A 25,845-nucleotide genomic window follows, 5' to 3' on the forward strand; every position below is an offset into this window, starting at 1 on the left:
TGCTGACGATGTTAAGATATGGAAAACGATACGATGTAAGAGTGATAGCTTAGAACTTCAAAATGACCTGAAGAAGTTATCTGAATGGTCTCAAACATGGCAGTTGCCGATAAATGCTTCCAAGTGTGTTGTGATGCATATCGGTCATCAAGGCACAGATACATACACAATGAATAACACTGAGCTCCCTATCGTCCTGACATATAATGACCTAGGAGTTATCGTTAGTCAAGACTTAAAGACTACTGCACACTGCCGTGCAATAGCCGCCAAAGGTTTTAGAACCTTATGGTCAATAGGTAGAGCTTTTAGTCATGTCGACGCTAAAACGTTTTTGACTTTGTATACAGTGTCCGTTCGTCCTAAACTTGAGTACTGCATACAAGCGGCTAGCCCCTGCTTAAAAAAAGACAGTGAGCTTCTGGAAAAGGTTCAGAGAACGGCGACTAAGCTGATTCCCGGAATAGCGAAGCTTCCGTATGAATCTCGACTGGCCAAGCTGAACATTTTCCCGTTGTCTTATCGCAGAACTAGAGGCGACTTGATTACAGTCTACAAATTGCCTAGTGATAAATTTGCACCTGATATGCCCTCATTTTTTTTGTCTTCCAAAACAGAGAATTTACGAGGACACCCCAAAAAAGTTCATAAGCCGTGAACAAATTACTTGTCAGCTGACTATCGACTTCCCCATCGAATCATCAACGAGTGGAATTCACTACCTCAGTATGTGATTGAGGCTCCATTTACCTTACAGGAGGCGAAAAGGCAGAATATACATATTCTTTTCATTTTTAATATTGGAATTATTCCAAACATCAACCCGTAAGTGACATTCATGTGATACAACTAGATATAGTCTGAACAGTCTCACTTTCATTCATCGTATGTTCCCTGAAAATGCTTTGATCAACAGGCAATCCATAGGTGTAACAGAACTATGGCAGTTGAAGGCTTCAACTTAGCACAAAGTATTTGGTAAATATCTAAGACTATTACTTGAAACAAAATGAAGTCGGTATATTGCGTTAGTCTATTGGATGTTGAATGCACAACAACCTTGAGTGGTCATTGGTTAGCCGTTGTGTTGCTTTGATATCTTTACACATTACAAGTTGATTTTTAGTTTACACACTCATCAGTAATTCCTGTTGGTTGTTGTCGTTAGTAAATGTGATAACAGTGTTTGGCTTTTGACTTAACACTACATATTTTTCCTTTTAGAATCTCGTGGTGTCTGGTCCGCTGTCACTGTACCTCGTCTGCGCAAACGTAAATTACATAGACGCAAACAAACTACTAGCTGGCCTTTTCAATTAATAGTGGCGATAATGCATAGCGTTTCGGAAGTACGAATAATTTCTCTCGTTAAATTGCTTAGCACGAAGACCCTGACCTATATTTTGAGCCTGTTATTACTCTTCCCCTTTAACAGTCTGTAGTTCCGAGGAGAATGAAGAGTGCCTATTCAAACAGTACCTTTTAATTTAAATCAGGTCACTTGATCTTTCAGGAGAGCACAACTGTTTCGTTTCGACACTATTGACGATCCCCCAGAATGGAAGGAGCGTGGGGTTGGAGTGCTGAAAATTCTACGTAACAGGACCAGTGGATGCTATCGCTTATTGATGCGTCGAGATCGCACGTACAAGGTTCTTATACACGTTACTTTACAGCAATTTAGGTTTGTGCCAACCATTATCTCCTCAAAAATATGTACTTACGTCCAAACTGCAGCAGCAGTAGAGCTTTTGTCTGGAGTACGACAGCTGATTTCGCAGACGAGGTGGTAAAACCAGAGTTATTGGGTGTTAGATTTGCTAACTGTACATGTACGTATTCAATATTACTTCAAAGACTTTCTATCGTTTCCCGAAATATTTAATTACGTTCACTACTGCAGTTCAATGGCACTTAAATCCCATTAAATATCTGGATGTTTGATTCCTTGCACTCGTGAGAGTTTGTCTAGTATCTTAAGCTCAAACCACCAAGATGTCAGACTTTCCAATTCTTTAGGTCATGTTGCTTTGAGGCATACCAAACAAAGCGTTCATTCAAACCTTGGTCCTTTAATTTAAACGACAGATTGATCTATGTAGGTCATTATCTTTTTATCCATGGCAGTAAATTTAGATTACCCTGACTGTAAAACCTCGAAATTTTAGCCTCTCAAGACACCAGAGAAATATCATCATGGTACAATTTATGATCTCATTTTTTAAAACCACTGATACAAATGAGAATCATAGAAATAAGAAACTTATGGAACAGCTGTTTGACCGTCTAGATAAGAGTAGTCGACAAATGGAAGTATCATACTCCTATTTTAATTCGGTCTGCAGGTTCCGAAGGAAATAACCCTTCAATATGTAACATAAACGAAGTGAGACCCGTATATTCCTACCGTATTACTCAACGACGTACGAAAAGAGTACCAATAAACAAAAACATTACCTGTCTGTATGAGGTAGATTCGGAGTAATAAGCAATTAGTACATACCCTCCACCACAATCGGTTCTGATTCTTTCCGATCCCTGTCTGCCATATAGAGTTCTAGGCAAGGAGCTTTCTTCGTCTAGACCAGGTCAGTGACTACGCACTTGTGTTGTGTCATAGCCTTATGATAGATTTCCCCCAGATACTCCACTCACTTCTTGGTACAAAATGTCCGGGCCATCCAATCCGGCTACTGATCTTGTAATATTGTCAACTGACGTTCCTTCTTCCCCTGGAACTTCACTCGTAATATAAATAACTAGATAGTTCAGATAGATAGAAATGTGATCATTTAAGACGTACTATCTGTTGAGGTTTCATTCAAAACTTGTAACGAAATGTATTCAAAGAAACTCTTCAACTTCATTTTGAGTATTGGGAAACGGTATCAGTAATATTTCGTATAGTTTCACCATAGTGGCGATAGATTCCAGAACGGCTGTGATTTTGGCGAAGGCGAATGAGCCAACTCTGCTTCGTTTTCCTGCCTTCATTCCGAATGTGTCTGGATAAACGAGTGCTTGAGATAAATTCATCCAACGCAACCCGTATTTGGCCTCTTATTGCCGCCGTCACAAACGGCGTTAACTCAAGTAATATACGGAGTTAGGTTGAATATTTATGTTCATAGCATACCCATACGTACATCCAAATCGGAGACAAACGAAAGGGTCACCGAAAGGTTATGTAGAAGGGTATTCCATAAAATTATTTCTATTGGCTTAGTTTTGTAGCTCATTTATAGGTTAAGGTTGCCTGCGCTAGGCCACACTTAAGGTCGTTGATACTATCTGGTTACCCAAACCAAAGTAGGTGTTCCAGGCTTCGGAACCGGTACCTACTGGTAAAATGTCAAGCTTTCTAGCCACAAAGCTACCGTTCCACTTATTAACCTGGTCTTAAACACAGTTTGACCGTACATTCATCGGCCATTCAGGATTTACTCGCCGCGTTGTTTCAATGCTTTTTAAGGAAATTTACCTCATGCAAACCACAAGTGTTTGTTTTCTCCACATGCTATCACTTTTTAAACATTTGCTACTGGTATAAAACTTGTAAGCAAGGAGACAAGTATATGACTGAATCCTATGATAAAACGATAGATATGAAGGTAAAACAATATATTCTAGGCTGGACTCGTCTTCCAAAACTTGTGATATTGTAGTATCATCGACCTTCAGCAATCGTTAGTTAATGTAGTGTGGCAGCTTAAACCGGTGCACATGACTGGCTGAACGGTCAGCTGACATTACGAATTTGACTCTTGACTGTATACCTGGAATTCTTCAGGGAAGTGGACATCTCTGAACATCACAGATGATATAACCTGATAGTTAGTCAAGTTGTTCGTGCCCGTGAAGCCTTTGTCAACCAACTCATTATATCTAATAAGTCCACTACGGTAACTTAATCAGGATAATAAAGTAATCCATTCTGTAATGTCGGTGTGCTAGGTCCAGTGTTTGTGTGTATTTCATTTATCACTTCGTGTTGATCACCACGAATCGCTGATATTTTGTCTATGCTTTCGCGTTTTCTGCCATCGTGTTTGTTTATAGGTAATTGGATTGATCCATCACTTATCAAGTAGTAGCTTTTTTTGTCATTTAGACTACTGTTTTAAGCTTCAACTAATTACTTTCCGAATGTTTTTAATTGGACGGGATAATCTAGAAATGTTTAGCTTGTTATTCGTAGGTAATAATGATTTAAGCAAATGCTTTTATAAGATGTTGCTTTTCTTGAAGTTTGTTAAATACATGGTCATTATTCGGTTTGGTGTGATCTTAATTTTTGTTTTGTTTTATTAAGATGCAGAAGATTTTCGGAAAGTTTTTGAGGAAGGTTGTCAAGCAAGTGATGATAAACTAACTGAGAATAGTAAGTCATTACATAAAATCCTTACTTAATTACAAATATGTGTTTCCAAGAAGAAAGCGTGTATTATTTCAGTTACACACAAATTTTGTTGTTGATGTTATGTCTAGTGTTTTCTGATGGCTGGCAGAGATATTCGTGACGTAGGTCTTTAATTGCAAGTTTTCAGTGTTGCTTGCATGCATCCTGATAAGGAGATTACTAACTGACATTTAACACTATAACTGGCCACTTTTTATTCACCGAGCGTCGTTTGTTATTGTTTTTTATCCTACTATTTTTGCCTGATCAGATCAAACACTTCTGTACTTCATATCAATCATTTGTGAGCTGTCTGCTATATGGGACATTGAGTTTTAGGGAAAGCTATTGCTTCTTCATTGTCTCTAGATACTCTCCTATTAACAACAACCTGGATGAAGTCAAAAATATATTTTATCGAAAACCGTGATGTGGTAATCGTAGCGGACAAATTTATTTTTAGCGAACCTAAACGTCAAGCCTGAAAAATCCCTATTTGGTTTGTTGACTCCCGATATAACTACTACGGTGGGACCTACCTTATCGATATTAGTCCTAGCTGCAGAGCATCAACGGAATACTGTCGCCCCTTTGAAATTACATATTTGTCTGAGTCTGGAAAATCTGTTAAAGCTTTTGTCGATGGCTAAAATGTTAATATGTTTAGGGAAGAACTAGTTAAGGACTTAGGCAATCATTAAAGGGCTATTCATCAAAGTCGGTCTAGAACAATCTGCACTGCGGTACAAAGGTACAAGTTATGTTTGTTAGTAACGTAGACAGAATGGTAAAGAAGGACCTATGGACTTAGGAAGCCAGTTGAGAAGTATATATCCAAAATGATAAATTCTTTGCTTTGTGACAGTCATATTAAACACGTTAGTCCTCATAATAATACATGATTTAACTAACCCAGTCATTGACATTTTGACTCCACAGAAGTGTCCGTATGTATTTTATATCATAGGAACCTCAAAACTGCAAATTACGTTGCTTTATGGATCACTTTTGAGACTCCAAAGTCCTTATCTAATACAGTTAATACAACTCATCAACCTAGTTTGTAACTAAACACTTATAATATATGTTTGAATCACCTCAAAATATGCTTAACATGGCATATTATAATAAAAGTGACCTTATCATACTAGAATATTGATTTACATGTTTAGTAGGAACTACTTGTTCGATGATCTGTTAAATCCATGGAAGAACCTCAGCAACCTAACCTTCTTAAACGTTCTACATACCTATTAATGTCATTCAGCAAGAAATACCCAAACGCCTCAATATTGTTATATCAAGCACTTTTGTAAGTCAGTTTAAAAAGATTACTACACACTCAGTTATTTCGTTATCATTCATTAAACAATCCCCCATTTCGTAGTATTTGTTATATGACAAAAATAGCATATACACTTTTTACCATAGCTGCTAACCTAAAACAGCCGTTAACGCTCAATAAATTCTTAATTAAATTATGCTTAAAGCACTTAAATGTACCTTAAAAATGTAGTAAAGTCTGCGGAAGTATTGGAAAACAGCCAGAATTGTTTTAATTTCAGTTATATTACCTGCTCTCGCCACATTTTTTACTATTAAGTTCTTTAATCAAAAGCTGTATTAAGTTGGAAAACAGTAACCGACGCTAGGTTTGGAGATATCTAGATTCTACTCTCTGAGAACAACCGGAACTATGTGGAGCATATTTCAGGAAGTTGTCTTCCAACTTATATCAGTTTCTAGTAAGCACTATTACTAATTCAGTAGTACAAAGAAAAATATCTATCTGAATGTTAATCATTGGTTTATTCATAGTATCACTTGGATGTCCGAAAATCTATAATTCAAGTACATCTATGTTAATTGGGAATGTAAAGATCAGTCAGTCACTAATAAAACAATAGTTCTACACCGATATCACCATATGAAGTCGTTCAGCTTGTAGTGAGTTTCATTGTCACACGCCTGCATAGTTTGTTCTAACCTTTGAACAGACGAGTTATATTAGTCCCTCTAGTCGTTTGACCATTTATATATATGATCTTGAACATGTGTATATGTCAGTATCTGTGTTCATATACTTAGATGTACCTTTAATCCATATAAATGTTGAGTCACGTTTGACTAAACAAAATGATCAAGTTTGTCTTGCCAGCTTCTCGTCTCTTGTCTATCTGTATCAATGGGTGTATGAAACATATGTATTGAAAACCACTCTCGTATTTTTTCATTCTGTGATTCACTAACACGAAGTTTATGTAAGTATACGTAGTTAATTAAGGAACTATATTTCATCGTTCCTCATCAATATCAAATTGAGTCAACAACGAACACAAAAATAGTGTGTTACTTGATAAACTGTGATCCGTATCCGCTGAACACACAATGACTCTGTTAGTTGTTAAAACAGACGACTTCCAGATTGTGCACCTTAGTCTGTAATAATGCTTTCTGGAACTTCGAAATTAGCAACCTTATGTTTCACAAACTTTTCCGCCGTTTCAGGAGCAATGTTTTACAACCGGATGGCTCTTACCCATCTGGTGAATCGGCCAATACAATTTAGTATATAAGTGAAATTATTGGGTAGTAAGTGTCCGAAAATATCGATATTCATATGCTCGGACTCCAGTCTGGTGCAGAAAATCCTCTTATAGGCGATACTACTACGTGTTGTTGGACTTCCGACTTCTAACATTACGTGCATGATTTCGTCCATATCTGTAAGTCGCTACTTATATTTGGGCAAACGGATGTCTTTGACAAGTTTTTTACGCCTGAGGGAGATATGCCATGAGATATCTCAAAAACGAGATGTCGCATTCTATGGTATACAAGCAGATGTTCTTTATCTTCAATTCTGTCTTATTCGATCCTCAAAATTCGTTCAGTTCAGTATCAGTCTTCTGCAGCTTTGAGATCTCGATGTAGTTTATATCCGTTACAGTTAAACTATTAATGCTTGTCATTGATAAAGTGTCTGCAACGTAATATGTACTACCTACTATGCGCTATATATCATACGTAAATTGTGATATAAATTCTTATCGTGTTGTGAAATGATTATTCTCTCGTATAATTAGAAGTCTTTTTATTCAATGTAAGTGAGAATTACTGTTATATTTAATGTTTTAGTTTTTCTGGATCCTGATCCTCTTTGAATATTTATCATCCCTTATTTGTAGGATCCAGCATTGAAGATGCTCATTCTGATAAAGAGGATAAAACTGATGATATTGGCACGCTCTCGAATTCTGTCAAAGAATGTTTGAACATTGCCTCACCAGATACCAACTCTTCTGTTCATTGCAGTTCGATAAAAACCGATGCTTAAATATCTCATTATTGAGACTTTTTTCATAAACAAATTCAGATCTGTTATACAATATCTAAATTTTTAGAGAAGGTGTCTTAAATAATATCTTATTTGTTTCTCATTAAGTAGTTTGTTGAAGCCAGTTCTCAAACATCAAGCGTCATTTTTTGTCTTAATAATGCCCTATTCAGAGCTTAAATCTGGTAACTCTATTACAAATGATATCTACAAGTAGATGTGAAATTTTACACCTTATTCAATTATTGTTATTTTAGTAAAGTCATGGGTCTACTAAAAGAGTAGTGAACCAAGTGATTGCCATTAATCTGGTTCTGTGTGTTTGTATATGATTTCTCCATAAAATAGCAGTTGAACCAACAAGGTGATGCATACATTTATAGTTATTTTATCGTCTTTAGTTATTTATTTTCCAAGAATCCTTCTTTTTAAGTTAATTGGCAAGTGTTTTGTCAGTTATCAACATTTGATTTTAATCAGCCAGGTTGATGAAAGGAGTTTTTACTCACAAACTGTCGCACTTCACATCTGCACATAGGATTCGATAGGCCCCAAATGCCCTGGTATGGTCGAGAGTGGGATGGACCCGCCCTCCCTCTCGAAATGCTCTCACACGGCCACGCGTATACAGCCTCTGCCAGGGAAGTCCTACTCACTGCCTTCTCGTGGCGGGGGTGTTGTTTACGAAAATGAGAGGACGAAAAGCGAATGTCTGGCGCTTTAACCGGATTCCAAACCAATGGTGCACATGGGCTCCAGTATCCTGCGGGAGCAAATGGCGTATGAACCAATTGTTAGTCACCGGCTACCATGGGACTGCATCTTTTCATGATGCTTCGCTGCCTCGTGGGTCAGACCTTTAGGCCAAGGGCTCGGGGTGTGGCCCCCTAAGAAAACCACCTGCTTCGGTCTGGGCACCCGGGCAGTATCCCAGCCCACACACAAATATGATGAAATGTCAATATTTATGGAAAATACTTCTCTTGCTTTGATTAACAATCAAACGGTTCATATTATTATTATTCACGTCATCTATTCACTCTCTTTTATTTCCACTCTGTGTATCCTTATTTTTCGACTTATACAGCAGCTCGCCTATGGTGGAAATTCGGTTCTATCTGAACGATCTCGAGTCACTGCTTGGTCGAAAGTTGTATGCTTCCACCGAACACGAATACTGAAACAGTCTTTCTGAAACCGCATACACGATTCAAACTGTCTACCTTCAACGTTCGCACACTTATGCAGGTTGGACAACAGATAGGGCTGGCTATGTCAGGCTGGTTTTCGTTCCGGTCGAGGATGTATTGATCATAGCTTCAGCCTTCGCCAAATGCTAGAACACCGTCATACTTATCAAAGGCCAGCAATCGTAGTGTTTCTCGACATTAGGGCTGCCTTCGATTCGTTGGACAGGACTGTTCCCTGGGATTGTCTATTGAAGAAGGGTGTGCCTGAGAAGTTTATTAACATCCTAAAAGCCCTATACACAAGCACCTCAGGCAGAGTGAGGGCATACAACCACCTCTCTCCATTGTTCCATTCGAGCAGTGGGGTTAGGCAGGGTTGCCCAATCTCACGATTCCTCTTCAACTTTGCCATCGATGTCATTCTGGAAACAACTCTGATGGATGTAAGTAGTGGCGGCGTGGATCTGTTGCCTGGAGAAAGACTTCTCGACCTTGAGTATGCGGATGATATTATCTTACTGTGCGATAATGCCCAAGCCATGCAATCTGCACTTAATCAGTTGGCAATCAGTGTCCGTAGGTATGGTATGTACTTTGCACCTTCGAAATGCAAAGTACTTCTACAAGACTGGCAGGATTCTAATCCTGTACTCACCCTAAATGATGATCAGATAGAAGTAGTCGAGAAGTTCATGTACCTGGGAAGCTGCATAAGTGCTGGTGGTGGCGTGAGTGATTAGATAAATGCACGTATAGTGAAAGCTAGAGCGGCTTATGCCAATCTGGGCCATCTTTGGTGCCTTCGTGATGTTAGTCTGGCTGTAAAAGGTCGGATCTACAATGCGTCAGTGAGAGCAGTTTTGCTCTATGCTTGTGAAACCTGGCCTCCGAGTTGAGGATGTTAGACGACTCTGTGTTTTATCATCGTTGTCTCCGAAGGATTGCTGACATCCAGTGGCAACACCATGTTAGTAATGCAGAGGTTTGGCATCTTGTGTTCGGGTGCAGAGACGATAATCCAATTGGTGTCACCATCTTTAAACATCGACTTCGGTGGCTTGGACATGTTCTACTAGTGTCGTCCCAAAGAATTCTACGTCGTGTATTATTTGCGGACTTTGGGACTGGTTGGAAAAAGTGGAGAGGTGGTCAGTGTATGACATGGTGTCGGGGTATAAAAAAAGCTGTAAAGGGCTGGCTTGTGTTGGTCCTTCACGACTCCTTGGCTTGGGTTCGAGAGATGGTGCGACAGTGGCTAGAGACATTATCAGATATAGCTCAGGATAGAAGCCAGTGGCGATCCTGCTGTAACCTTCTTTTACTTTCTTCATAAAAATTGGTTGTATCTTCCCTAACTGAAAGATTTCTTCTGGTTGTACCTTTCCGTTTCTCCCATTATTACTATTACGCTACCTTACACTAATCTGTTCGTTATTGTTCTTTTTTCTCTTCGAATTCTCATTGTTTTGTGTGGCGTATATATATTTGGTGCCCTCTTGTACCAATATTTATGTGTTCAAATAAAATAAAAAATTAAACATCTGGCTGGCCACGTCTCAGAGTCATCACTACCCCACTAGTGGGAGTAATCCGCAGTGGTAAATAAATCCTCAAAATCAGTACCTCTGTAAGTCTTTGACATTTGATGCTGACCACATTGGTTTCAATGGATTAACCTAGTTGGAGGCGCTCGGCCATGCATTCGCATCAGATCACGAGTGGAAACGCTGTGCTCAACTTCTGCTGCAATCGCTAGCCAGTTTAGATCAGTCGATTCTCGATATATTGATATCCTGTCAAATATATTTTCTGACCTCTTCGCTTCTGACTTTTGATTTCACTTGGTGGGCACGATTCATAGTAGGTGTTACTGGTTACATTGTTTTCAAACTCCGAATACCTGTGGCATCTTCAGTCACATGATGGAGTGCCTCAAATTATATGTCAGAATCTATCCACAAGTGGCTCACATATGAAGTCGAAGTGTTGGATATGAGAAGGTAATGCGAATTGGAAACGTCAATTCGGTCATAACACTGCGACATAGGGACTCTTTATTATATCTTAGGTGGGAAGGTAGTGTTGAAAATTCTATGGTTCGAATTCCAGATAGTGTTTTCAGTACACAACCGACATGTTAATCATATACAACTCCAAGACCCGGGTGAGTTCGTCCCGATTTGTTAATTCTAATACTACTGAGTAAATTCTAAATCATACTGAGTCCGTATCTGTTGCGCAGTCAGACAGAAATGCAATGAACCTAAGGAGAAGAGGTTTAGTCGATTACTGAAATATGGATTCTCATTCAGGTTGCGGAGGATGTGATATTTGCATGAACTAATGATTCCTTTGTTATTGATTTCCCAGTGAATACGAATTTGAAATGTAATACGTTCATCTGTGCTCATCTAGTTCTACTTTCTGTAAATTGCACTATTTCGGGAATTCATGATTATTACAACAATTCAAATCATCGTATTTACTTTGATAGTGACTAAAGAAGCACGTAAAGTTTTGTAGGATGGGAATCTCATGGACTTACGATCATTAAAGCATATTTCGAAACAAAGAAGTGGGGAATCACAAGAAATGTTAGTCAATATTGTGTTGTTACAGGGGAACTGAAGACATTTGGCTGGTTAGAAACTTTATATTGAATATTATTAATTTCACTGGTTTTTTAGATGTATTTGTTTTACTCAACTTCTGAACTTGTTTGTTCATATCATTATTTTCGGACATTTTGGTTTCTCTGTCTTTGGTTTAATATTTGAGAGTTTCTTCTCCGGTTTGTTTCGATAATTGTTATAATTATTGTTAGAACGACATTTGGGTCGACTATTTGTAAATTGCGAATAAACTTTGGTACCTGGATTGGGGCTTGGTCCTATTTTTGACTTGGGTTCAAAAATTGCAAATAGGTCGATATACCGTACTTCAGTAACGGGAACGAGCAAAAACTTGAACGTGACATATGCACCCACCGATGTTAACAACAAAGCCGATAAAAACCAATTTTTTGAGAGGCTTCAGTCGATCAAAGTGAAGTGCTCAGGAAAGGACCTGACCATCCTGATAAGAAACTTAAACGCCAAAATCGGAAAGGACAACACCAGGTATCAAGATATCATGGAACGACATGGACTGACTTAGAGAAACGAACGAGAATGGTGAGAGATTTGCAATTTTATGTGCATTCACCCAAACTGATTATAGACGACACATTCTTCTCACACAAGAAGTATGTACCTAATTTCATGAGTACACATTTTGAAATACAAGTTAGTCAATCACTTGATGCCATATTTTAGGCATCATATTTACACATTTTAATCAACAGGGTTCAGTAATCTCAACCATCAGTGGATAAGTGTCAGGTATCAACAATGATTGAGGGTCGCTCTAACCTGTCTTATGAAGATAGACTGAGACGACTCAATCAGTTTCGATTATCCTATTGTAGCCTAAAAAGTTATATTATGTTGACATGTAATACGGTAGGTTACTACGCATATAGAGTGTTTGATATTTCTACAGTACCAAATCTCTTCTCAAAAAAAAATTTAAGCACAATGGAAGCGGAAATAGAGGGTGTTTAGTGGCCTTTGGATCTGACTCCATTTAGATCGTACGAATATTTGTTATCACTTATCCTCGTATACGATCATCGACTTAAATCACGTTAGTCAATAATGGAATTTAGATAAGTCAATTAACGAGAATGGCCTTTGATACATATATTTTGTATGTAAAGTGAATGTAATAGAACAAAGCAAAATGACGCGCAGGGGAGATGGCTGGTAAGCCAACTCATTTTTAGCCAGGCCTTACTCAATATTTATAGGCACACAAAAGAAACTACAGATATGGGATGTGAAATGTACACACATATACACTCATATGAAAACAGTCAAGACTGATAAGCGAATAATTAACAAGGTCAAAATATGACTCAAGTAGAATGAATAGATTGGTCTATCCAAAAACTAGAATAAGATATATTATGGGCTTAAAATAATAACTGACACTGCGGGTGGAAAAATGCGAAAATAAATCTGAATACGAGTCAATTAGTCAAAATATTCACAGTTTAAGCTGGCTTGTCGTGCGAGGTGAGAAATTATGGTCTGAGTGCTTTTGTTTGGGGGTATAGCCAGTAGAACCAATAACATGAGCATCAATTTTGAGGCGTTAAATATCTGCTAATTTTTCAGAACTTGTTCACCACTAATGATGAACGTAAACCAAGATTAAATATTTTTCGCCTGAAGTCCCATTCCTCGTAGTGCGCAGGGAAATTACATTTGAAGCGATGTCACACTTCCACAGAACTACAGGCTCTGAAGGTCAATCCAATTTTACTTTGTGCTGCTGAGTAATACTGTTCTGTCTTTCCACTTTGCTGGAAAATTCAGGTTTGTGTGTTGATAACAGAAGACCTATGGCCTGTGTTAGTCATTTTCAAGTAAGCTCCCGAGAGTGTCTGGTCTTCTCGCGAATGAGTCAATTTAAGGGACGGACACCATATATGGTAACGGATTCGAATAATTGATGACTCGGTTGATCTATATTATTATTATTCATAAATATCTTATGGGCACATTAGTGTTGGGAAGAAACCATTTCGGTTTTCTTCAGAAATGCAATACTACACAAGTTTCATTTACCATATTTGAAAAAGAATAATAATAAATCAGGTTCTGTGTAATTGAGAAGAATATTGAATTGACTTTAAGGAAGAAAAAGGAGAAAATAAGGGAATAGAAATAAAAATGAGGTGAAATACGTAAACAGTTTAATAAGCGTGTTTATGAACACAGAACAAGAATAAACAACTATGTATCGTCAAATTAGTAATAAAAAAAAATAAAATAGAAAATAACTGAGAAAAGACAACTTATTATTGAAGTAAGATATGACGCTAGAATAAGTGTTTGTGCAGTCATAGTTTCGAGTGATACTATGAAAGTCTCAATTAAGTGAAAAGGATAACCAAATATCAATATATATGAGTCATATGTGCATAGAGAAGATAAAATGAGTCTGAGAAGTTAATTTAAGTGTAACACAAGTTCTTGTCTTAACTACAAACTTCATAAACTTATGAATAATATTTATTTAGAACGAAAAAAAGAGAAAAGAAATGAACACCTAGTGAAAGGGTTAAACCATAATAATAATTGTGTAATGAATATCGACCTCTGAAGTAAACCAACAATTTGAAAAAAATGAAATAAGATTTTAAAAATCCTTTTCTGCACTCGGACGAATAATGTAGATTTATGTAATAGTATACAGATTGAAACCCGATATTAGTATAAACTTTTGTGCAATAATAATTTAGAATGGTGCTACGAAAGTCACATTTAATTCCAAAGGATGATCAAATATCAATTTCTATGTGTTACATATTTATGTGTGTAGTGAAGAAAATGTAGTGACTCAAATTAATCACGAGAACATGACTGGTTTAATAAAAACAATTATTATTATAACCAACTGTACCAGTGTTTGTTTTAACGTGCTTTTGTTTGACTGTGCTAATGACAGCTATTTTGTGCTTCCATTCTTGTACTTACACTTCGATTGTAACTTCGCGCGAATTCGGTTACCTTCTGGAACCAAGGTTGTATCCTGGCACGATCTCGGTATCCTCTCGATGCCACGAGATCGCCAGCAAATATAACTCGACTTGGTCTATTAATTGCCTTCTGATATTTGGCTTCTCGGGGATTTAATGGATTTCTTTGGTTACGTTCAACCTACGCCTTCTGATTTATTTGGCACGTGTTTCTTGGTAGCAGTGTTCATAGTTAACCTCAACTCGACTCCACGCTACAATTGGTGACCCGTATTTTGGAACACGCCTCAGCTTCTGGTCAAATCTTCCAAAGAAGCCAATTCGGTGAGTCTATGATTTATCTATCCACGTCTGTCGTATATTTTCATATTTAATATATAATATACTCGACATGACGGATAACGATAAGAATAGTATTAATATAATAGACTCCCATTTATGTGTACCGAACTCTTGTTACTTTTTATTCGCGTGACGATGAATTCCACGCTTTATTCGAGAAATTTTCCCTATTAACTATTCTCCTCGCTGACCCGGCTGCTTGGTACGGAATGCATTCGCATACGCATTAACGTCTACCTCCCAGCATCAAATGGTTAAGTTGAACGGTTTCATCGCCAACTTAAAAGTGCTCTACGAGCACACGAGAACGACAACTGGTACGAAACCTTATCGCTCGTCCCCTTAGGTATTCGAACGAGCTTGAAGGCAGATATACAATGTTCCGCCGCTGAACTGGTATACGGCACGACATTGAATCTGCTTGGGGAATTCACACCACGGAGCAGACCTAATTTCGGTAAATCAGACTACGTCCATCGACTGTCTGCATTTATGCGAACGCTGTCTCCGGTGTCAACTCGAATACAACATCGACAGGTCGCTCTCTCTCGAGAGTTATCCACCTGTTCACATGTTTTTGTACGAGTAGATTCGGTACGCAAACCTTGGCAACAACCTTACGAAGGCCCTTTTCACGTGATCGCTCGTCACGAAAAGACCAAGGTTGATCGTTATGGACGCGTCGAGATCGTCAGCGTTGATCGTCTCAAACCAGCACACGTCGATGACAGTGCCCTATCTGGTAACCTGAGATTCAATGCTAGACCTAGCAAACCCACTAGCAGGATCCTCAAACCATCTTCAGGTCCCACGCTAGATACATCTGAGACCTCATTCTCACGTCCCGGTCAACAGCACGCGTTATCTGCACCGTCTACGGACGAGACGATAGTCTCACGTCCAGATCAGCAGACCACGCCGCCTCTGACCTCGAATGAGATCACAGGCTCACGCGATACGAACGAGACTGCCGTCTCACGTTCCGGTCGCCGAGTACGGTTGCCCGTACGCTTCCGCGACTAGTCGCACAGTCAACAACCGATACGGTGTAGTGTTATTCCTATGCTACATGCATGCTACACTCTTCTCTTTTTTGATTTTCTTTTTGTTTCCTGAGCCCACGCCTTCGACCACCTTTGTTTGGTTCCGTCGACTTCAGTCAACTTTGGCGAAAGCTGGACTGGCCACCCATGCTCTTGTCAACGCACTCAGTCGATATTTTGGTTTCGAATGCTTGGCATACGCTTGGTCTCGAACTTGGTCGTTACGGTCGCTTCTGGTCTTTTGGCTCAACGTGGTTTCGTCCTACGTCTGCAGCGTTTCTGGTCCGGACCCCTACGAACGCCCTCTTCAGATTCTGGATACAAACCACTCTCGTGTAGCATGCCAACTCAAGCAATACATACAGCACATCGCTCCTGGTACCGTTCTCCGAAAACGACCTTCGTTGGCAACTCGACGATCAACGATCGCTTTCCTGTTCGCCAGTTCTTCCGTCCTACAATCGCTCGTCAGCCGATCAGTCCCACGATTTAAACCGCTATTTATCGAAAGTGTTAACCCTTTCTAGCGGGGAGCTCCTGTAGTGACTCACATTTATCACGAGAACATGACTGGTTTAATAAAAACAATTATTATTATAACCAACTGTACCAGTGTTTGTTTTAACGTGCTTTTGTTTGACTGTGCTAATGACAGCTATTTTGTGCTTCCATTCTTGTACTTACACTTCGATTGTAACTTCGCGTGAATTCGGTTACCTTCTGGAACCAAGGTTGTATCCTGGCACGATCTCGGTATCCTCTCGATGCCACGAGATCGCCAGCAAATATAACTCGACTTGGTCTATTAATTGCCTTCTGATATTTGGCTTCTCGGGGATTTAATGGATTTCTTTGGTTACGTTCAACCTACGCCTTCTGATTTATTTGGCACGTGTTTCTTGGTAGCGGTGTTCATAGTTAACCTCAACTCGACTCCACGCTACAATTGGTGACCCGTATTTTGGAACACGCCTCAGCTTCTGGTCAAATCTTCCAAAGAAGCCAATTCGGTGAGTCTATGATTTATCTATCCACGTCTGTCGTATATTTTCATATTTAATATATAATATACTCGACATGACGGATAACGATAAGAATAGTATTAATATAATAGACTCCCATTTATGTGTACCGAACTCTTGTTACTTTTTATTCGCGTGACGATGAATTCCACGCTTTATTCGAGAAATTTTCCCTATTAACTATTCTCCTCGCTGACCCGGCTGCTTGGTACGGAATGCATTCGCATACGCATTAACGTCTACCTCCCAGCATCAAATGGTTAAGTTGAACGGTTTCATCGCCAACTTAAAAGTGCTCTACGAGCACACGAGAACGACAACTGGTACGAAACCTTATCGCTCGTCCCCTTAGGTATTCGAACGAGCTTGAAGGCAGATATACAATGTTCCGCCGCTGAACTGGTATACGGCACGACATTGCGTCTGCCCGGAGAATTCACACCACGGAGCAGACCTAATTTCGGTAAATCAGACTACGTCCATCGACTGTCTGCATTTATGCGAACGCTGTCTCCGGTGTCAACTCGAATACAACATCGACAGGTCGCTCTCTCTCGAGAGTTATCCACCTGTTCACATGTTTTTGTACGAGTAGATTCGGTACGCAAACCTTGGCAACAACCTTACGAAGGCCCTTTTCACGTGATCGCTCGTCACGAAAAGACCAAGGTTGATCGTTATGGACGCGTCGAGATCGTCAGCGTTGATCGTCTCAAACCAGCACACGTCGATGACAGTGCCCTATCTGGTAACCTGAGATTCAATGCTAGACCTAGCAAACCCACTAGCAGGATCCTCAAACCATCTTCAGGTCCCACGCTAGATACATCTGAGACCTCATTCTCACGTCCCGGTCAACAGCACGCGTTATCTGCACCGTCTACGGACGAGACGATAGTCTCACGTCCAGATCAGCAGACCACGCCGCCTCTGACCTCGAATGAGATCACAGGCTCACGCGATACGAACGAGACTGCCGTCTCACGTTCCGGTCGCCGAGTACGGTTGCCCGTACGCTTCCGCGACTAGTCGCACAGTCAACAACCGATACGGTGTAGTGTTATTCCTATGCTACATGCATGCTACACTCTTCTCTTTTTTGATTTTCTTTTTGTTTCCTGAGCCCACGCCTTCGACCACCTCCGTTTGGTTCCGTCGACTTCAGTCAACTTTGGCGAAAGCTGGACTGGCCACCCATGCTCTTGTCAACGCACTCAGTCGATATTTTGGTTTCGAATGCTTGGCATACGCTTGGTCTCGAACTTGGTCGTTACGGTCGCTTCTGGTCTTTTGGCTCAACGTGGTTTCGTCCTACGTCTGCAGCGTTTCTGGTCCGGACCCCTACGAACGCCCTCTTCAGATTCTGGATACAAACCACTCTCGTGTAGCATGCCAACTCAAGCAATACATACAGCACATCGCTCCTGGTACCGTTCTCCGAAAACGACCTTCGTTGGCAACTCGACGATCAACGATCGCTTTCCTGTTCGCCAGTTCTTCCGTCCTACAATCGCTCGTCAGCCGATCAGTCCCACGATTTAAACCGCTATTTATCGAAAGTGTTAACCCTTTCTAGCGGGGGCTCCTGTAGTGACTCACATTTATCACGAGAACATGACTGGTTTAATAAAAACAATTATTATTATAACCAACTGTACCAGTGTTTGTTTTAACGTGCTTTTGTTTGACTGTGCTAATGACAGCTATTTTGTGCTTCCATTCTTGTACTTACACTTCGATTGTAACTTCGCGTGAATTCGGTTACCTTCTGGAACCAAGGTTGTATCCTGGCACGATCTCGGTATCCTCTCGATGCCACGAGATCGCCAGCAAATATAACTCGACTTGGTCTATTAATTGCCTTCTGATATTTGGCTTCTCGGGGATTTAATGGATTTCTTTGGTTACGTTCAACCTACGCCTTCTGATTTATTTGGCACGTGTTTCTTGGTAGCGGTGTTCATAGTTAACCTCAACTCGACTCCACGCTACAATTGGTGACCCGTATTTTGGAACACGCCTCAGCTTCTGGTCAAATCTTCCAAAGAAGCCAATTCGGTGAGTCTATGATTTATCTATCCACGTCTGTCGTATATTTTCATATTTAATATATAATATACTCGACATGACGGATAACGATAAGAATAGTATTAATATAATAGACTCCCATTTATGTGTACCGAACTCTTGTTACTTTTTATTCGCGTGACGATGAATTCCACGCTTTATTCGAGAAATTTTCCCCTATTAACTATTCTCCTCGCTGACCCGGCTGCTTGGTACGGAATGCATTCGCATACGCATTAACGTCTACCTCCCAGCATCAAATGGTTAAGTTGAACGGTTTCATTGCCAACTTAAAAGTGCTCTACGAGCACACGAGAACGACAACTGGTACGAAACCTTATCGCTCGTCCCCTTAGGTATTCGAACGAGCTTGAAGGCAGATATACAATGTTCCGCCGCTGAACTGGTATACGGCACGACATTGCGTCTGCCCGGAGAATTCACACCACGGAGCAGACCTAATTTCGGTAAATCAGACTACGTCCATCGACTGTCTGCATTTATGCGAACGCTGTCTCCGGTGTCAACTCGAATACAACATCGACAGGTCGCTCTCTCTCGAGAGTTATCCACCTGTTCACATGTTTTTGTACGAGTAGATTCGGTACGCAAACCTTGGCAACAACCTTACGAAGGCCCTTTTCACGTGATCGCTCGTCACGAAAAGACCAAGGTTGATCGTTATGGACGCGTCGAGATCGTCAGCGTTGATCGTCTCAAACCAGCACACGTCGATGACAGTGCCCTATCTGGTAACCTGAGATTCAATGCTAGACCTAGCAAACCCACTAGCAGGATCCTCAAACCATCTTCAGGTCCCACGCTAGATACATCTGAGACCTCATTCTCACGTCCCGGTCAACAGCACGCGTTATCTGCACCGTCTACGGACGAGACGATAGTCTCACGTCCAGATCAGCAGACCACGCCGCCTCTGACCTCGGATGAGATTGCAGGCTCACGCGATACGAACGAGACTGCCGTCTCACGTTCCGGTCGCCGAGTACGGTTGCCCGTACGCTTCCGCGACTAGTCGCACAGTCAACAACCGATACGGTGTAGTGTTATTCCTATGCTACATGCATGCTACACTCTTCTCTTTTTGATTTTCTTTTTGTTTCCTGAGCCCACGCCTTCGACCACCTCCGTTTGGTTCCGTCGACTTCAGTCAACTTTGGCGAAAGCTGGACTGGCCACCCATGCTCTTGTCAACGCACTCAGTCGATATTTTGGTTTCGAATGCTTGGCATACGCTTGGTCTCGAACTTGGTCGTTACGGTCGCTTCTGGTCTTTTGGCTCAACGTGGTTTCGTCCTACGTCTGCAGCGTTTCTGGTCCGGACCCCTACGAACGCCCTCTTCAGATTCTGGATACAAACCACTCTCGTGTAGCATGCCAACTCAAGCAATACATACAGCACATCGCTCCTGGTACCGTTCTCCGAAAACGACCTTCGTTGGCAACTCGACGATCAACGATCGCTTTCCTGTTCGCCAGTTCTTCCGTCCTACAATCGCTCGTCAGCCGATCAGTCCCACGATTTAAACCGCTATTTATCGAAAGTGTTAACCCTTTCTAGCGGGGAGCTCCTGTAGTGACTCACATTTATCACGAGAACATGACTGGTTTAATAAAAACAATTATTATTATAACCAACTGTACCAGTGTTTGTTTTAACGTGCTTTTGTTTGACTGTGCTAATGACAGCTATTTTGTGCTTCCATTCTTGTACTTACACTTCGATTGTAACTTCGCGTGAATTCGGTTACCTTCTGGAACCAAGGTTGTATCCTGGCACGATCTCGGTATCCTCTCGATGCCACGAGATCGCCAGCAAATATAACTCGACTTGGTCTATTAATTGCCTTCTGATATTTGGCTTCTCGGGGATTTAATGGATTTCTTTGGTTACGTTCAACCTACGCCTTCTGATTTATTTGGCACGTGTTTCTTGGTAGCGGTGTTCATAGTTAACCTCAACTCGACTCCACGCTACAATTGGTGACCCGTATTTTGGAACACGCCTCAGCTTCTGGTCAAATCTTCCAAAGAAGCCAATTCGGTGAGTCTATGATTTATCTATCCACGTCTGTCGTATATTTTCATATTTAATATATAATATACTCGACATGACGGATAACGATAAGAATAGTATTAATATAATAGACTCCCATTTATGTGTACCGAACTCTTGTTACTTTTTATTCGCGTGACGATGAATTCCACGCTTTATTCGAGAAATTTTCCCCTATTAACTATTCTCCTCGCTGACCCGGCTGCTTGGTACGGAATGCATTCGCATACGCATTAACGTCTACCTCCCAGCATCAAATGGTTAAGTTGAACGGTTTCATTGCCAACTTAAAAGTGCTCTACGAGCACACGAGAACGACAACTGGTACGAAACCTTATCGCTCGTCCCCTTAGGTATTCGAACGAGCTTGAAGGCAGATATACAATGTTCCGCCGCTGAACTGGTATACGGCACGACATTGCGTCTGCCCGGAGAATTCACACCACGGAGCAGACCTAATTTCGGTAAATCAGACTACGTCCATCGACTGTCTGCATTTATGCGAACGCTGTCTCCGGTGTCAACTCGAATACAACATCGACAGGTCGCTCTCTCTCGAGAGTTATCCACCTGTTCACATGTTTTTGTACGAGTAGATTCGGTACGCAAACCTTGGCAACAACCTTACGAAGGCCCTTTTCACGTGATCGCTCGTCACGAAAAGACCAAGGTTGATCGTTATGGACGCGTCGAGATCGTCAGCGTTGATCGTCTCAAACCAGCACACGTCGATGACAGTGCCCTATCTGGTAACCTGAGATTCAATGCTAGACCTAGCAAACCCACTAGCAGGATCCTCAAACCATCTTCAGGTCCCACGCTAGATACATCTGAGACCTCATTCTCACGTCCCGGTCAACAGCACGCGTTATCTGCACCGTCTACGGACGAGACGATAGTCTCACGTCCAGATCAGCAGACCACGCCGCCTCTGACCTCGAATGAGATCACAGGCTCACGCGATACGAACGAGACTGCCGTCTCACGTTCCGGTCGCCGAGTACGGTTGCCCGTACGCTTCCGCGACTAGTCGCACAGTCAACAACCGATACGGTGTAGTGTTATTCCTATGCTACATGCATGCTACACTCTTCTCTTTTTTGATTTTCTTTTTGTTTCCTGAGCCCACGCCTTCGACCACCTCCGTTTGGTTCCGTCGACTTCAGTCAACTTTGGCGAAAGCTGGACTGGCCACCCATGCTCTTGTCAACGCACTCAGTCGATATTTTGGTTTCGAATGCTTGGCATACGCTTGGTCTCGAACTTGGTCGTTACGGTCGCTTCTGGTCTTTTGGCTCAACGTGGTTTCGTCCTACGTCTGCAGCGTTTCTGGTCCGGACCCCTACGAACGCCCTCTTCAGATTCTGGATACAAACCACTCTCGTGTAGCATGCCAACTCAAGCAATACATACAGCACATCGCTCCTGGTACCGTTCTCCGAAAACGACCTTCGTTGGCAACTCGACGATCAACGATCGCTTTCCTGTTCGCCAATTCTTCCGTCCTACAATCGCTCGTCAGCCGATCAGTCCCACGATTTAAACCGCTATTTATCGAAAGTGTTAACCCTTTCTAGCGGGGAGCTCCTGTAGTGACTCACATTTATCACGAGAACATGACTGGTTTAATAAAAACAATTATTATTATAACCAACTGTACCAGTGTTTGTTTTAACGTGCTTTTGTTTGACTGTGCTAATGACAGCTATTTTGTGCTTCCATTCTTGTACTTACACTTCGATTGTAACTTCGCGTGAATTCGGTTACCTTCTGTAACCAAGGTTGTATCCTGGCACGATCTCGGTATCCTTTCGATGCCACGAGATCGCCAGCAAATATAACTCGACTTGGTCCATTAATTGCCTTCTGATATTTGGCTTCTCGGGGATTTAATGGATTTCTTTGGTTACGTTCAACCTACGCCTTCTGATTTATTTGGCACGTGTTTCTTGGTAGCGGTGTTCATAGTTAACCTCAACTCGACTCCACGCTACAATTGGTGACCCGTATTTTGGAACACGCCTCAGCTTCTGGTCAAATCTTCCAAAGAAGCCAATTCGGTGAGTCTATGATTTATCTATCCACGTCTGTCGTATATTTTCATATTTAATATATAATATACTCGACATGACGGATAACGATAAGAATAGTATTAATATAATAGACTCCCATTTATGTGTACCGAACTCTTGTTACTTTTTATTCGCGTGACGATGAATTCCACGCTTTATTCGAGAAATTTTCCCTATTAACTATTCTCCTCGCTGACCCGGCTGCTTGGTACGGAATGCATTCGCATACGCATTAACGTCTACCTCCCAGCATCAAATGGTTAAGTTGAACGGTTTCATTGCCAACTTAAAAGTGCTCTACGAGCACACGAGAACGACAACTGGTACGAAACCTTATCGCTCGTCCCCTTAGGTATTCGAACGAGCTTGAAGGCAGATATACAATGTTCCGCCGCTGAACTGGTATACGGCACGACATTGCGTCTGCCCGGAGAATTCACACCACGGAGCAGACCTAATTTCGGTAAATCAGACTACGTCCATCGACTGTCTGCATTTATGCGAACGCTGTCTCCGGTGTCAACTCGAATACAACATCGACAGGTCGCTCTCTCTCGAGAGTTATCTACCTGTTCACATGTTTTTGTACGAGTAGATTCGGTACGCAAACCTTGGCAACAACCTTACGAAGGCCCTTTTCACGTGATCGCTCGTCACGAAAAGACCAAGGTTGATCGATATGGACGCGTCGAGATCGTCAGCGTTGATCGTCTCAAACCAGCACACGTCGATGACAGTGCCCTATCTGGTAACCTGAGATTCAATGCTAGACCTAGCAAACCCACTAGCAGGATCCTCAAACCATCTTCAGGTCCCACGCTAGATACATCTGAGACCTCATTCTCACGTCCCGGTCAACAGCACGCGTCATCTGCACCGTCTACGGACGAGACGATAGTCTCACGTCCAGATCAGCAGACCACGCCGCCTCTGACCTCGGATGAGATCACAGGCTCACGCGATACGAACGAGACTGCCGTCTCACGTTCCGGTCGCCGAGTACGGTTGCCCGTACGCTTCCGCGACTAGTCGCACAGTCAACAACCGATACGGTGTAGTGTTATTCCTATGCTACATGCATGCTACACTCTTCTCTTTTTGATTTTCTTTTTGTTTCCTGAGCCCACGCCTTCGACCACCTCCGTTTGGTTCCGTCGACTTCAGTCAACTTTGGCGAAAGCTGGACTGGCCACCCATGCTCTTGTCAACGCACTCAGTCGATATTTTGGTTTCGAATGCTTGGCATACGCTTGGTCTCGAACTTGGTCGTTACGGTCGCTTCTGGTCTTTTGGCTCAACGTGGTTTCGTCCTACGTCTGCAGCGTTTCTGGTCCGGACCCCTACGAACGCCCTCTTCAGATTCTGGATACAAACCACTCTCGTGTAGCATGCCAACTCAAGCAATACATACAGCACATCGCTCCTGGTACCGTTCTCCGAAAACGACCTTCGTTGGCAACTCGACGATCAACGATCGCTTTCCTGTTCGCCAATTCTTCCGTCCTACAATCGCTCGTCAGCCGATCAGTCCCACGATTTAAACCGCTATTTATCGAAAGTGTAACCCTTTCTAGCGGGGGCTCCTGTAGTGACTCACATTTATCACGAGAACACGACTGGTTTAATAAAAACAATTATTATTATAACCAACTGTACCAGTGTTTGTTTTAACGTGCTTTTGTTTGACTGTGCTAATGACAGCTATTTTGTGCTTCCATTCTTGTACTTACACTTCGATTGTAACTTCGCGCGAATTCGGTTACCTTCTGTAACCAAGGTTGTATCCTGGCACGATCTCGGTATCCTTTCGATGCCACGAGATCGCCAGCAAATATAACTCGACTTGGTCCATTAATTGCCTTCTGATATTTGGCTTCTCGGGGATTTTATGGATTTCTTTGGTTACGTTCAACCTACGCCTTCTGATTTATTTGGCACGTGTTTCTTGGTAGCGGTGTTCATAGTTAACCTCAACTCGACTCCACGCTACAATTGGTGACCCGTATTTTGGAACACGCCTCAGCTTCTGGTCAAATCTTCCAAAGAAGCCAATTCGGTGAGTCTATGATTTATCTATCCACGTCTGTCGTATATTTTCATATTTAATATATAATATACTCGACATGACGGATAACGATAAGAATAGTATTAATATAATAGACTCCCATTTATGTGTACCGAACTCTTGTTACTTTTTATTCGCGTGACGATGAATTCCACGCTTTATTCGAGAAATTTTCCCTATTAACTATTCTCCTCGCTGACCCGGCTGCTTGGTACGGAATGCATTCGCATACGCATTAACGTCTACCTCCCAGCATCAAATGGTTAAGTTGAACGGTTTCATTGCCAACTTAAAAGTGCTCTACGAGCACACGAGAACGACAACTGGTACGAAACCTTATCGCTCGTCCCCTTAGGTATTCGAACGAGCTTGAAGGCAGATATACAATGTTCCGCCGCTGAACTGGTATACGGCACGACATTGCGTCTGCCCGGAGAATTCACACCACGGAGCAGACCTAATTTCGGTAAATCAGACTACGTCCATCGACTGTCTGCATTTATGCGAACGCTGTCTCCGGTGTCAACTCGAATACAACATCGACAGGTCGCTCTCTCTCGAGAGTTATCTACCTGTTCACATGTTTTTGTACGAGTAGATTCGGTACGCAAACCTTGGCAACAACCTTACGAAGGCCCTTTTCACGTGAT

The 25,845-nt window shown here is 41.6% G+C and overlaps 3 protein-coding genes across 3 annotated transcripts; all 3 read left to right on the top strand.

The window, feature by feature from the left end:
* The first annotated feature begins 1,044 nt into the window (after window positions 1-1,044).
* Window positions 1,045-12,302, top strand: CNTN5_9 (Contactin-5). The gene is made up of 6 exons (XM_051218300.1): window positions 1,045-1,349; window positions 1,382-1,475; window positions 1,514-1,652; window positions 1,685-1,832; window positions 4,313-4,381; window positions 7,588-12,302. The coding sequence occupies exon 6, from the start codon at window positions 9,070-9,072 to the stop codon at window positions 9,664-9,666; it is 597 nt and encodes a 198-aa protein (XP_051074147.1). The 5' UTR covers window positions 1,045-1,349; window positions 1,382-1,475; window positions 1,514-1,652; window positions 1,685-1,832; window positions 4,313-4,381; window positions 7,588-9,069; the 3' UTR covers window positions 9,667-12,302.
* Window positions 12,303-14,508: 2,206 nt separating this feature from the next.
* MS3_00009889 (uncharacterized protein) lies at window positions 14,509-21,838 on the top strand. Its single transcript, XM_051218301.1, has one exon. It carries the CDS (start codon window positions 15,787-15,789, stop codon window positions 16,420-16,422), a length of 636 nt encoding a protein of 211 aa, XP_051074148.1. The 5' UTR covers window positions 14,509-15,786; the 3' UTR covers window positions 16,423-21,838.
* Window positions 21,839-22,790: 952 nt separating this feature from the next.
* MS3_00009890 (uncharacterized protein) lies at window positions 22,791-24,981 on the top strand. Its single transcript, XM_051218302.1, has one exon. The coding sequence runs from the start codon at window positions 24,199-24,201 to the stop codon at window positions 24,799-24,801; it is 603 nt and encodes a 200-aa protein (XP_051074149.1). The 5' UTR covers window positions 22,791-24,198; the 3' UTR covers window positions 24,802-24,981.
* The last annotated feature ends 864 nt before the right edge of the window (window positions 24,982-25,845 follow it).

This window comes from Schistosoma haematobium, chromosome 1, assembly GCF_000699445.3.
Source record: "Schistosoma haematobium chromosome 1, whole genome shotgun sequence".
NCBI lineage: Eukaryota > Metazoa > Platyhelminthes > Trematoda > Strigeidida > Schistosomatidae > Schistosoma > Schistosoma haematobium.

Coding starts and splice junctions, on each gene's coding strand:
- CNTN5_9 (XM_051218300.1), top strand. CDS start 9,070: ATGCTAGAACACCGTCATACTTATCAAAGGCCAGCAATCGTAGTGTTT.
- MS3_00009889 (XM_051218301.1), top strand. CDS start 15,787: ATGAGATCACAGGCTCACGCGATACGAACGAGACTGCCGTCTCACGTT.
- MS3_00009890 (XM_051218302.1), top strand. CDS start 24,199: ATGCTACATGCATGCTACACTCTTCTCTTTTTGATTTTCTTTTTGTTT.